Source organism: Akebia trifoliata, chromosome 11 (assembly GCF_017979445.1).
Source record: "Akebia trifoliata isolate Shusen 1 chromosome 11, ASM1797944v1, whole genome shotgun sequence".
NCBI lineage: Eukaryota > Viridiplantae > Streptophyta > Magnoliopsida > Ranunculales > Lardizabalaceae > Akebia > Akebia trifoliata.
Window position 1 is genome coordinate 40231861 of NC_141385.1, and position 14709 is coordinate 40246569.

A 14709-nucleotide genomic window follows, 5' to 3' on the forward strand; every position below is an offset into this window, starting at 1 on the left:
GATTCATATAATATAAATAAAATCTTGAACAAAAAAATAATAATCTAGAAAAAAAATGAGAGAAAACTTCTATTAGCCAACTTTTACTTACTCTCAACCATTTACTTATGAAAATTTTCAAATTTCGATTTCGGTACAATGTTCATTTTAATTCTCAAAAGATGATCAATGAATTCGTTGATATATCTACAAATTCGTAGATATTAAAATTGATGAACTCACGAGTTTGTAGGTTATAAAAATGACGAATACATATTTTGGGAATTAAAATGTACTTGAAATTTCGTCATATTGATCGCAGGAAATGGAGATTCACCTTTTACTTATTTTTAATTAGAGTGCAATAAGTAAAAGTTGGGGTGCCAATAGCAACTATGAAGATTTTTGAGAGTTTAAATTTTTATGATTCTAATAATATCCGCTTATTTATAAATTGATTCTCAATCAATTTGGGAGGACTTGAGTCGCTCGAACCGGTTCGCATCGGTCCAGATAAACATGATTCAGTTGGTACCGGTCCGATCCCAAAATCCGGTTCTTAAACCCATGGGTGGGTTCACCGTTTTCGACAGCAAAAATGACAATCTTGTTCTCTGCTGCGACACTCCTTCCATCAACAAAGCTAAAGCTGAAGTTCAATCTCTTCAACAATGGAGGATTTGGAGACCCAACAACACCAGAAGCAACTCATCTCAATCTGCTCTCTGAGCTGAGGAAGAACACCATCATCAACAACAACAAAAAGAACGGGGGTAATGTTCCGTTTTTGTGTTTCTCATCAAAAGGAGAAAATCAAACGCAAACAACATCAACCCATATCAGAAAGAACCCTAAAATAGTTCCCCAAAACCTAATTCTAAGCCAAGGAAGAGATGAAGATGAGAAACGTGGTCTTATCTGTCCTGGTTGTGGAGTTTTCATGCAAGAAAACGACCCAAATCTCCCTGGTTTTTACCAAAAAAGAAAGAATCCTCACAAAGAAACAACAGAGGCCGAGGAGGGATTTGGTGATCTTGTTTTGGACGATTTCGAAGAATTCGAAGATGGGTTTGAGTCTGATAATAGCAAATTTGAAGAAAGTGATGGGGAAAAAGAAGAAGATATCAAATGGGATTCCGAAGATTGGGAAATCGAAGATGAAGAAGATGAGAATTGGAAGAAAGAATTGGAGGGTTTTGCTCCGGCGGGCATTGGGTATGGTAACGTTACCGAAGAAACATTGGATAAGAGTAAGAAGAAGCGAATTTCAAAAGCTGAGAAGAAGCGAAAAGCAAGAGAAGAAGCAATGAGAGATGATGAAGTGGTCACAGTTTGTGCCCGATGCCACTCTTTGAGGAATTATGGGCAGGTGAAGAACCAAAAAGCTGAGAACTTGATACCTGATTTTGATTTCGATAGGTTGATCGCTACCCGTTTGTTGAAACCCACTGGTAATTCGGATGCTTCTGTTGTAGTTATGGTTGTTGATTGTGTCGACTTCGATGGGTCGTTCCCTAAACGAGCGGCCAAATCCTTGTTTAAGGCATTAGAAGGAAGCAAGAAGGATCCTAAACTTAAGTTACCCAAGCTTGTTTTAGTTGCCACGAAGGTCGATCTTCTCCCACCCCATATCTCGCCCACTCGATTGGATAGATGGGTTCGTAACCGTGCTAAGGCTGGTGGGGCACCTAAGCTCAATGGGGTTTATCTAGTTAGTGCACGTAAAGATTTAGGTGTTAGGAATCTGTTGTCGTTTGTTAAGGAATTGGCCGGACCTCGAGGGAATGTGTGGGTGATTGGGGCTCAAAATGCTGGAAAGTCTACACTGATCAATGCCTTTGCTAAGAGAGGAGGTGTGAAGATTACGAAGCTTACAGAAGCGGCTGTGCCCGGAACAACACTTGGTATATTGAGAATTGGGGGGATTTTGCCTGCCAAAGCGAAGATGTATGATACTCCAGGACTCTTGCATCCATATTTGATGTCTATGAGATTGAATAGGGATGAACTGAAGATGGTTGAGATTCGGAAGGAGTTGCAACCTCGGACTTATAGGATAAAGGCATGTTGTTCTTCACCACTATCATTTTGTGTTTTTCATTTGCTTCCTTGGGTTTTTTTGGTATGGTTCAACTGTTTTGGTAGCATAAACAACGAACTATACTTAAAAAAAAAAAAAAAAAACAAAAATGAACTACTGCATGAAAGCTCTAACAACCACTTAGAATTTCTTTCAAAGCCAATGGTTGGGGATCTGAGATTCGGTCATATAGCATCGCCTCTTGATACAAATCAATCTTGGATGAACATTGAAAGCACAATGAACAAATCTTTGTGTAAGGAGAAACTAGGGTTTAAGGGAAAGATTTTGAGATTTCTCTCTAAATCTTTTGTTTCTTCACCTTAAAACATCCCAACTTAAGAAGTTTTAGTAAATAAATAACATTAAGAGGGGTAAATAAGTAAAATAAAATAAGAAAAGTAAAATAAATAATTAAAAAAAAATGGTCATTCGATTTGTTTTTTCAAGCCAAGATCGAGGCTTAAGCCTTGAGGCATGGTGTCTAAGCCCCACCTTGAGGCTTAAGCCTTTTATATACATTGTATCCAAGTACAAATGAGAGTCCACAAAAGCTTCACCATGCTTGGATGGACCTGTTGTTTTCTCAAACCATGCCATCTTTTATTCATTGAGCAAAATCTATAAGCCAACACTTATCCTAAGAGTGTCTATAGGGGATAGCAAGGAATTAAGGATTCCAATTAAGTTGAACAAGCTGCTGAATAATATTTAGGAACGTATGGTTGAACCAGGGGTATGGCTTAAAACAGGTCTGGTTCGGGCTGGATATGAGTATATCCATATCCATATCGGATTTTTTATCTGAATCTAAATCCGATTTAGATCCTACTAGCTAAAATCATATCTGAACCATTTTGCCTTTATAAACCCGTATCTGGATCTGTCCCAACCAAATTAATTGATTCAAGTTGGTTAGGTAGGATAATTTCAAATCGTTCGAGGTTATTTCAAGGAAAATAGCAAAAGGTGACTTGAACTCAAGACCTCTCCCTCTTTGGAGGTAGTCCTTGGCCACTGCGTCTAACATTTGTTAGTTGAAGAAAAATATCTTAAAAATATATAAAAATATAACTTATAAAATAATATATCTTTCGGATCTAGGCGAATATAGGGATGGATCCTTATCCGACCCGGGTCAAGGGACATCAACTCATACCCGACCCATTTTTAGTTTAGATATACCGTTAAATTAGGATTCGGATCCCTCGGATTTCGGATAAAATCCGACCCATTTTAAGCCCTAACCAGGGGGAAGGGCAATGTGTGAGAGTGGGTGCTGTTTTCAAGGTTTGGTGGATGGGATTTTGGGTGAGAATCCTGTTTTGCCTAAAAGAAGGCCTAGATTGGTGAAGGAAGCATCTGGTCTTGTGAGGAGTTTGAGTGAACCTGAGCTTAGGATTGAGGGTTCACGAAGGAAGACAAGGGTGGGGCCAAGTTCTAAATGATTTGGTTGTTGTCTTGGAATGTTAGAGGCCCAAGCAAAAAAAAGGGTGGCTATTAGAGCAGTTTTAAGATTGTGTAATTCGCACATTGTCACTCTTTAGGAATATCAGTTGAGTGAGTACGATGAGTCAGGCGTTAAGGAGTTGTGGAATGGGAATGTTGGCAGGAAACGATTGGTACTTCTGGGGGAATTTTGGTGTTGTGTAATAAGGATAAGATTTAGGTAGAGGATTCCCTAGTTGGAGTATTCTCAGTTTCTGTGTTATGCAAGGGTGTCGATGAGAAGTTTAGCTAGGTGTTTACAGGTATTTATGGACCAAATAAGGATTCGGAGAGGCTTCAATTTTGGAATGCGTTGAGGGATGTTGCTAATCATTGGGACAAACTGTTCCAAAATGGGTACTAAGGATAAGTTTCTCCTCCTTACGAATTGGAATGTGAAAGTCTTTGGGCATGTTGAGGTTAAAAAGAAATCTATTTTAGAGGATATTGGGCATTTGGATAAAAAGAGGAGATTCTCTCTCTTTCAGGGGAAGAAAAGTTGAAAAAAAAAACTAATTTAAGGGCGGAGTTCCAAAATGTAGCTTTGATGGAAGAAGTGAATTAGAAGTAAAGTTCGAGAGTTAAGTGGTTAAAGGAAGGGGATAACAACACAAAATTCTTTCATAAGGTGGCTAACTCCCGAAGTAGTCAAAATCAAATACGAAATTTAACAATTGATCGGGAGTTCTGGAAGGGGGAGAGAGGATTAGAATGGGGATTGTGGTATTTTTATAAGAAATTGTTTGAGGAAAATCAAGAGTTTAGACTTATCCCTGAGTTGTTGGAATTAGGGTCCATCTCCTCAGACTAGAAAGTTTGGATAGAAAGGAGTTTTGAGGAGGAAGTTTTTGGGGTTTTGAACTTGCTAAATAGGGAGAAAGCTTCAGGCCCATATGGTTTTATTAAGTCGTTTTGTAAGAGGTGTTGGGCAACAATCAAAGAGGATCTGATTAATAGTGTTAGGGCATAAAATTAGTTGGATTTTAGCCAAAATCCGAGTAATTTGAGTTTAACGGGTTTGGTTCCTTAAAGTATATCTGAATTAAAAAAATGGGTTGGATATGGGTTGATGTCCTTTGATCCGATTCAGATACGTGTCGGATACAGATCCATCCTTATATCCGCCTAGATCTTAATGATATATTATTTTGTAAGTTATATTTTTATATTTTTCAAAATACGTTTCTTCAACCAACAAGTGTTGAGCGTAGTGGCCAAGGCCTCCCTCCAAAAAGGGAGAAGTCTTGAGTTCAAGTCACCTTTTGGCTATCTTTAGCGATTTTCCTTGAAATAACTTTGAATGGTTTGAAATTATCTGACCCGACCGATCCGAATCAATTAATTGGATTGGGTCAAATCTAGATACATGTTTAGTTAAAGCAAAATAGTTTGGATATTGATATACTCATAGCCAGCCTGAATGCGATCTGTTTTAAGCCTTTTGATGAATGTTTTTAGGGACCTTCAGGAAAGGAATTTTTTGGACTATGGTTTGAACAGTTCTTTTATAGCATTAATTCCTAAGTTTTTGGACTATGGTTTGAACAGTTTTTGGATTATGGTTTCAGGGCTAAGGATTAATTTTAGAAAAAGCAAGTTGTTTGGGGTTGGAGGTGATAAAGGAATTTCTAGGTGGGCCTCAATGTTTGAGTGTCAAAGGGAGTATCTTCTGACTTTGTCCTAGGGTTTGCCTCTTGGAGCAAAGTATAGGAGCAAGGCCATCTGGGATTCAGTGGTCAAGTGCACTGAGAAAAGGTTGAGTTCTTGGAAGGCTAAGGGTCTGTCTGTGACAGATTCCAGCTTCTATTTCAGACTTCTGTGTCTGAGAAAAGCAAAAGCTCAAAAGTTTGGGAAGCTGCGTTTGGGAGAATCTTGTCTGTTACAGAAGCTGTAAAAGTTCTGGGCTTCACACAAAATCCTGTTTGTTTGATAACTTTTAGTTGATGGATTTTGAAAAAATGACTAGAATACTCTTACATGTAAAAAAACTATATAATGAAATATTTTGACAAAAGTCTTTATAACTGTCCATACAAACATATAAAAATATATAATATAAACTTGTCATCAACATGTTTTAGTCTATTACATGCCTTAAATCAACGTCGAAGTAAAAAAAATGGTACGACTAACATGATAATCAAAATTTAAAAAAATATTACAAGTAAAATATTACATTTTATCTATGCATATCTAATATTCTTTTCCTTTTCTATTTTCTTCATAAGTTCTTTGACCAATAGATTATTACAATTATTGGTCTATTTCATCTACCCATAAAAATGAACCATCTTGTCGTTGGGAAAAAATAATTTATCTATATTAATGAACTTGCTTATCACTTTAAATAAGTATTATAACCTAAATTGCATTCAATCATATTTAACATTACATACCAAGATGGATATCTAAAAAACATCCGTCCATTATTTTCCTTCGTATGCAGAGTAAAGTGTTTCATAACAAGATTACAAGAACAACGAGAAGGTGCATTATGTGCCATCAACACTACAAGTATTTACCAAACATGTCATCAAAACTATTCAAAAGTCTAATGCAATGTGTATAATGTCATTAAAAATATACATCAATGTATCTAATAATACCATTTCAATAAGAACATAACAAAAATATCATCATAAGCTCTGTCATAATCAGCACATAATGCATCAGTTATTGCGTTATTTGTCCTCTCTATAATTACACGAGCTCGACGATCTACTATTCGAGGGTCATTCTCATCCTCCTCACGCACAACCGCCTCTTCATCCTCAAAATGTCTAAACTAAGCATCAGCAATTGTATGTTTTCTTATGAAGTTGTGAAGTGTCATGCAAGTGAAGCTAATGTTTTTTTGTGTGAGAAATTTGTAACGAGATATTTGCTTCAGCATTGTCCATTTTGTCTTTAGAATTCCAAAATTTTGTTTAATAACATTTCGGAGTGATGAATGCATATAGTTGTACAATTCTTTCTTTGTCCTCGGTCATGACTGTCCTAAAATTTTGCATGTGATATGTTATACACTAGTAAAGTGAGGAACTCATCCATCAAAGGATATCTAGAATCGATCAAATATTATGTACATAAAATAAAAATTAACATCTAATTAACTTATAAATTTCTATTCAAAATGTTATCATTAATATTTAAATTCTAACCTACAAAAAAATGTGGAAATCCTAGCTCTGGCTTATGAATTATGTCAAAAAACACACACGAGTCATTAGTTGTTCCTTCTCAACCTGCTATAACGTGTGTAAACAGCATATCAAATAAGCAAGTGGTTATAACATTTTGTGTCATGCTTTTATGCCCTTAAAAATAATTTTATTCCTTAAATTGGATACGTGCACTAATATGCATCTTATCAAAATCGCCAACACAATCTTAAATAAATTTTCATATTTCAAACATTAATAACTATACGTGAAATTATATAACTTATATTATTAATGAAATATGGTCAATAACATTGTTTTTTTTTTTGGATGTGTATTGAACCTTGTTAAGGTTAAGCGGGATTATCAATAAGTGTGATATTTCAAGTATTCATTTAAGTACTAAATGAAAGTATTTGTTAATACTGTCCAATGAATGCCTAAAATTATTTTTCAAGATTTTATGCATTTCGTTATGTCCTACCGATAAAGAAAAATGTCAACTTGTTCTGAAACTGAGATATTTCTTTGGTTCTGTAGTAGGCCACTTCATTCTAACAACTCACATAAATTATGAAAAACATGTTGTTCTATCCTAAATAAATCATTGCATGTTGATCTACCTTGGAGGATTTCATGTAAATAATCTACTCCAGAATAGTTAAAACTCCTTCGTGTCTCCCTTAGCATAAGAGTTTTGTAATATTGTTGTATTCTAATTACGACACTTGTTAACATAATATCTAATGCCATATTGGGTGGTTGGAGGATGAGTTGCAAGAGAATATTTGAGGTCTACTAAAAGGCCATGGAATCTTGAAAATGTTTTTAAAAAGTAATTCTTTTTACCATGGTAGTAGATGTTGGAGAAAGATTTAAAGATTTTAGTGCTACTATGACTGCTTATAGATATGAAAGCTTGTGGAAGTTGTTTGTAAGGGGGGTTGTTGATGATGGTTGGATCTGTCATTATTACACTGATCCCATATTAGAAGCTTTTTAGGCGATTGTTGGATTTTGCTCCAATCGACTTGGCATAGGTGATTTGTGCCTAATAGATACATATGTTTAAGAGAATTCGTCCCCTCAGAGTAGACTTCATGGGGAAAGCATTTGATTTTGGTACCCGAAAGTTCGAACACTTCAATCTCCGTGACTCCTTTCGACTCTAATGTTTCTAGGCTCCGGTGATAGAAGGAAGATGGTAGGGATAACAAGAAATGGGCTTTGGGGAGGTTGAGCACTTGAAGTTTCACCAATGATTGAAAAGAATCATCGGGTAAATGGAATAAAGATTTGCAATCTTCCAGTGAGAGTTGCTCAAGAACACTCAGGTTGAAAAAGAATGATTATGAGAGTAAGGAAAGGTAAGGTTGTTAGAAAGATTGAGAAGCCAAACTTTACACAGTCACCCAAAGGAAAATGAGGAGGTGAAAGGAAAAACAAGTGAAATAATTGATATTATGTTAATAGGTGTCGTAAATGGAATTCCATAATACTACGAAACCCTTATGGTAAGAGAATCATGGAGGAGTTTTAGTCATTCTGGATTAAATTATTTACATGAAATCTTTTAAGGTGGATCAACATGTAATAATTTTTTTAGAATGAACCGACATATTTTTCATAATTTATATGAGTTGTTGGAAGGGAGAGACCTACTACAGAATCAAAGAAAAATCTCAGTTGAAGAACAAGTTGGCATGATTTTTTATATGGTGGAATATAATGAAAGACATAGGGTCTTGAGAAATAGTTTTAGGCATTCATTGGAGAAGATTAACAAGTACTTAAAGGAATGCTTGAAATATCACACTAAAAATTGTCTCGCCTAATTTCAACGAGGTCCCAGTGCTCATCCTAACAAACTAACATTATTGGTCATATTTCAAGGTATTTCATTAATGATATATTCATTCAATCAGTTGTATAATTTCACGTATAGTTATTAATCTTTGAAATATGAAATTTTATTAAGGATTGTGTTGGCATGATCGACGAGATGCATATCGGTGCACATATCTAGTTTGAGGAACAAAATCGTTTTCGAAGACATAACATAAAATGTTATGGCTACTTGCTTATTTGATATGTTGTTTATACACGTTGTAGCTAGTTGGGAGGGAACAATTAATGACTCGTGTGTTTCTCGACACAATTTATAAGTCATAACTAGGATTTTCACACCCTGCTGCAGGTTAGAATGTAAATATTAATGATAATATTTTGGATGGAAATTTCTAAGTTAATTGGTTGTTAATTTTTATTTTGGATAAGTATTATCTGATCAACTTCGGATATCCCTTGATGGATGAGTTCCTTGCACCTTACCGGTGTACAACATATCACATGCAAAATTTTAGGAAAAAGTCACGGTCGAGGACAAAGAAAAAATTGTACAACTTAATGCATTCATCATTCTGAAACGTTATTGAACGAAGTTTTAGAATTATAAGGGTAAAATGGACAATACTAGGCAAATGCCTCGTTACAAATTTCCCACACAACGAGACATTGTATTAGCTTACATGACACTTCATAAGAAAACATGCAATTGCCGATATTGAGCTCTGACGTTTTGAGGATGAAGAAAAGGTTATGCATGAGGTTTCCCACACAATGAGACATTGTGTTAGCTTACATGACACTTCATAAGAAAACATGCAATTGTCGATATTGAGCTCTGACGTTTTGAGGATGAAGAAAATGTTATGCGTGAGGAGGCCAAGGTTGACCCTCCAATTGTAGATTGTCGAGCTCGAGTAATCATAGCAAGTATGAGGAATGTAATAGTTGATGCACTATATGCTAATTATTACAAATCTTAAGATGATGTCTTTTTATGTTTGTATTGATATGACATCGTTAGATATATTGATGTATATTTTTAATGACATTCTATACATTGCATTACAATTTTGAGTAGATTTAATGACATATTTAGTAAATTGTGATGTACTTGTAGTGTTGATGGCATATTATGCACCTCCTCATTGTGCTAGTGGTCTTGTTATGAAATAATGTACTTCGCATATGAAGGTAAACAATGGACAAATGTTTTTTATTTTAACAAGTAATGTTGGATATAATTGTATGCAATTTAAATTATATTACTTATTTATAAGTGATAAGTAAGTTCATTAATATAGATGAATTATTTTTTCCAGCAACATGATGATTCATTTTTATGGGTTAATGAAGTAGAGGTCAATGATTTTGATAATTCATAGTCAAAAAACTTATAAAGGACTTAGAGAAGGAAAATAATATTTGATATCCATTGATAGGATGTAATATTTTACTTATAATATTTGTTTTAATTTTTATAACTATTTTAGTAGAAGCATTTTTACTTCAACGTGGATTGAATACATGTAATAGACTAAAACATGTTGATGGCAAGTTTATATTATATATGTGTATGGATAGTTATCAAGGTTTTTGTCAAAATATTCTATTTTATAGCTTTTTTACATATAAGGGTATTCTGGTCATTTTTTCAGAATCTAGCAACTACAGTTGTGAAATAAACAGGATTTTTAGGTTTCTGTGCGAAGTCCAAAACTTTTATAGCTTCTATAACAAACAAGATTTTCCCAGACGCAGTTTCCTAAACTCTGGACTTCTACTTTTCCTAGGTATAGCACCTTTCTTTGTTTACTATGCCAAAAAGTTTGGAGGAGAAATTACGAAAGTAGGTCAGAGATTTTTTGTGGCATGATAAGATTGGGGGGTAAAAAATTCGCATTTAGTAAATTGGAAAGTGGTTTTTAAATCAAAGAAGGATAGGGGTTTAGGAAGGCATTGTTAGGGAAGTGGTTGTGGAGGTTTGGAGTTGAAACTTCTAGCCTCTGGAAAAAAAATAATTAGGACCAAATACGAGAAAATTTAGAATGGTTGGGAGGGTGAGGAGGATAAATTGTCTTATCTATGTGGTGTGTTGAAGGGAATTATGAAAGTTGGGATGGAGTTCAGGAAGTGGGTGAGATTTAAAGTGGGGAAGGGAGATAGGGTCCAATTTTGGGAGGACTGGTGGTGTGGAGACTCAACACTTAGTTTTTGCCTCCCAAGTCTGTATAATCTCTCCTTGAAAAAGGGGTTACCTTGTGCCGTTTTTTGAACCTTGAGGAAAACAAGCCTGTTTGGGATTTGGATTTTGGGAGGAATTTCAATGAGTGGGAGTTGCAGGATCTTCAAGACCTAACAACTCAGCTTGATCATGTTCATTGGGCAGTTACAAAAGAGGATAAGAGGGAGTGGGCTTGTACTAAAGGTTCTAACTTCTCCATTACTTCGTTTGTTTCAAGTATGACTACTCCCACTACTTCTTCTTTGCATTCCCCTTTCAAGTTCATTTGGAGTTCAAAGTCTCCCTAAAATGTGTGTTTCTTCACTGGGTTAGTGACTGTTGACGAGTTACCCACTCTTGATCATTTAATTAATCAGGGTTTTGTAACCCCAAACTTTTGTTATCTTTGTAATGCGAGTGGTGAGTCTGTGGATCATATCATGTTGCACTGCCAGTTTTCCTATGCCATTTGGTCTCACTTCTTTAGGCTTTTTAAGATCTCTCGGGTATTTCCTAATTCATTGTTATCTTTTGTTTGAAGTTGGGATTCGTCCATATTCTGTGGGAGAAAGAAAATCCTTTGGAGGTTTCTTCCTTTTGCTACTACCTGGGGATTATGGTTGGAAAGGAATAGAAGAGTTTTCGAAGGGGTGGTTTCTTCTCTTCAAGATATTATGTTGAGTATTTTGGGGCTACTGTTTTTTTGGTGCAAGCTAGACCCCGAATTTAAGGGTGTCTCCTTTGAGGAATTTGTTTTTTGTTGGGATTCTTAATGTAGTAGCTAGTTGTTTTTGCTTTCTTTCAGTTGGTCATCTTGACCGACTGTTGTCTTTGTCTTTTGTTTTAAATAAAATTTATAATTATAAAATAAAGATCTATAAGATTTACTCATAAAAAATAAAAACAAATAAAAACTTTAAGATCGTTATATAGAGGAAATCAGATTAATTTTCTTTTGTTTAATGTTTTTTTTTTCATCATGTTGGTTCCAATTTTCGATACTTAGTGTTTAATTTCACAGGCAGGGCAGGCCATACATGTTGGTGCTTTAATGAGACTGGATCTGAATGAAGCTTCAATAGAAACTATTTATGTCACAGTCTGGGCATCACCAAATATTTCTCTTCATATGGGGAAGATAGAAAATGCAGATGAAATTGGGAGAAAGCACGCTGGCATTCGGTTACAGGTAAAATTTCTATTCTAACTAATTATCGACCTCTCTCAATGTTGCTTCCAAGGTTTCTATGTGGTCCCCTGGGATCAAGTTGATCTTGTGTTAAAGAATTATGATTATCTCGAGGTAAATGAATTGGGATTGCATCTTTTGACTCTCTATAGCTCCTAGAAGAACCTCATTACCTCCCTTTACTAGTAATATTGAGCGGATCAATCTTACTATCCAAATACATGGGTAACCGATATAGTGTTGCATGTTGAAATAGCATCAACTGCAAATTTTGGTAATTGTTTTTCCCCGTAGTATTAAAAGGTAAAACAAGCAAGCAACATCAAACCCTTTTCCCAAAGATTTGGGGTCGGCTAAATGAATGTGGATGTCTTCTTTTATTGAAAATGATTTCTTTTGATTTTTCTCACTCTTTTTCAACCTTAAACTTGAATGTTTCTTCTAACTAGGGTTGTACTCAGGCCTTTATTGAGATACCCAAACCATTTCAGTCAACTTTCTCTTAGTTTATCACCTATTGGAGTTCGACATTTTCCTACTGCATTCATTTCTAATTTTATCTTCCCTAACATTTCCACTCTTCCATCTCAACGTCCTTATATCTGCTACTCTTAATTTATTTTCCTCTCTCTCTCTCTCTCTATCTCTCTATCTCTCTATCTATACATAGATAGATAGATAGAGGGAGAGAGAGGAAAAGAAATATATATAGGCTAGAGTTCGACAGGCAATAATGGGAGCCAAAATTTGCCCTATATGGGTTAAATATTTTCGATTGAGCTGATTTTTTGTGATGATGATCTCTATGGTGAGGAGATCATCCTCACAAAAAATCAGCCCAATCTGAAACTTCTAACCCCTCAAAAGTGGTTTACAATTTAATTGCAAAAAATGGACGGCCCACAATTTTAAATCACTTTTGATGGGGTTAAAAGTTTTAGATTGGGCTGATTTTTTGTAAGGATGATCTCCTCAACATAGAGATCATCCTCACAAAAAATCAGCCCAATCCGAAACTTCTAACCCATATGGGACAAGCATGTTGGCTGCCGAACCTGAGCCTATAAGTTTGCTTATCTTTTACCAATATTGTCCAGAAGCCTAAAGAATGTCAAGAAATCTTGGAAATATGCACCATATCATATAATATAAGTTTGTATCTTTTACAACAAGGGGTGGTTGTTCTTATAGATATTGCCATCTCGTGATCACATATATTTGTGCTTCTTGTTCAATCAGCCTCCCATTGGTGTAGATCGAGTATCTGAACTAGGCAAATGGGAACCGCAAGAACTCAAGGTTTCAGGAATCAGCTGGGATGTGAACGGCATCGACATTGCTATAGCTGGACTTGGTTGGATTTCGTTGGGGCTCAAAGGCGAAGCAACCTTGACAATATGGACATATTATGGCGTTGAGGTTACTTTGCGAGAACCTCTAGCTCTTGATCGTGCACCATTCCTCGAGAGACCCGGATTCTTACTTCCAAAGGCCATATCTGAAGCCATTGGTAATCAATCTAAGCTCGAAGAGGAACAGAGGAAGAAGCTTCAAGATGAGAGAATAGAGTCTAATTCAGAAGTCAGTGTCTGAAGAAACAAAGCTTCTTGTGTTTTTTTGTTAAATTATTTAGAGTTTTAATGTTTTTGTTGAGAATTTTATTCTGAGAAAGAAAGAATTGTCTATCAAGCAATGAAGTGGCCAAATTAATTAATCAAATGTGATTATCTAATGTTTTATGATATTGTGGATCCAGGTGCACCGATGTCCTAAGGTCCATATCATTGGGTCCAGACTATTGTGATTCTCGAATACCATTTAGGCTGGGCTGATCTGAAGCCTTGGCCTGGCCTGACCGGAAGGTGTTTTGGACTGGTTTGGGCTAGACCCATTGATAAATCGAGGTGGACTTTAATTAGGGTTTCAGGCCAGTCGGGCGATCCATTCTAGCTGCCGGATGACCATAAGATAACCCGAATTTGTTGCCTGGGTTCAAAAACAAATTTTTTCCTAAGACTCGATCCAATTATTGTATTGAACCGGTTGGACTTGGATTAATAGGTTCCCAATAAAATTGACCTATTTAAGGCTCGATACCTAGTTGTCTATTGGAGATTGGATAGGGGTCGGGTGTGGGTCGGATGAAGCTATTTTCATATCCTTCTCCAACTCCATAACTGAATATCCATATTTGATATTTTTACCCACTTATGCTAAGGATCTCCATATCATATCCGACTATTTATCCACTTTTTTAAAGGATATATGTATCCGACTTGTACTCAAATTTCACGCAGATATCGAAGTCTTATATATATATCTCATTGGGTTATACATGTATTTTATTGTGAATTTATCATATTAAACTCGGATAAAATGGACATTTGGGTTAGATGGGATGCCTATCCATATCCGACCTTAAAAACATTTAAATAAAAATAATTGGGGATAAATTTACCCAAATTCTTAATTGGATAAAAAAATTTGTACCCATACTTGAATAACTTGAGTAGGTTGAGTTGGGAAAACGGATATCATCCGACCCATTGCCAACCCTAAGATTAGACCGTATTATAAAATTTTCTTTCTCAACTCCCCCTAATTTTGCGACAGTAATTTAAGAGAACTACTATTGGTACCCCAAATTTTACTTATTACACTCCAATTTCTTAAATTACTTATCACAAATATTAAAACACACTCTTTAAGATACTCATGAAAAAAAATAAAAAAAATAAGTCTT

At 35.5% G+C, this 14709-nt stretch overlaps 1 protein-coding gene across 1 annotated transcript; it reads left to right on the forward strand.

Moving 5' to 3' along the window:
• The first annotated feature begins 498 nt into the window (after positions 1-498).
• On the forward strand, positions 499-13708 carry BPG2 (P-loop containing nucleoside triphosphate hydrolases superfamily protein). Its single transcript, XM_086458139.1, has 3 exons — positions 499-2045; positions 11803-11966; positions 13206-13708. Exons 1-3 carry the CDS (start codon positions 578-580, stop codon positions 13557-13559), a joined length of 1986 nt encoding a protein of 661 aa, XP_086314265.1. The 5' UTR covers positions 499-577; the 3' UTR covers positions 13560-13708.
• The last annotated feature ends 1001 nt before the right edge of the window (positions 13709-14709 follow it).

What these genes read in the sequence shown, in the direction of transcription:
- BPG2 (XM_086458139.1), top strand. Translation starts at nt 578, where the DNA reads ATGACAATCTTGTTCTCTGCTGCGACACTCCTTCCATCAACAAAGCTA. An exon ending in GACTTATAGGATAAAGGCAT is followed by an intron (nt 2,046 to 11,802) that starts GTTGTTCTTCAC and finishes TTTCACAGGCAG; the next exon opens with GGCAGGCCATACATGTTGGT. An exon ending in ACGCTGGCATTCGGTTACAG is followed by an intron (nt 11,967 to 13,205) that starts GTAAAATTTCTA and finishes TTGTTCAATCAG; the next exon opens with CCTCCCATTGGTGTAGATCG.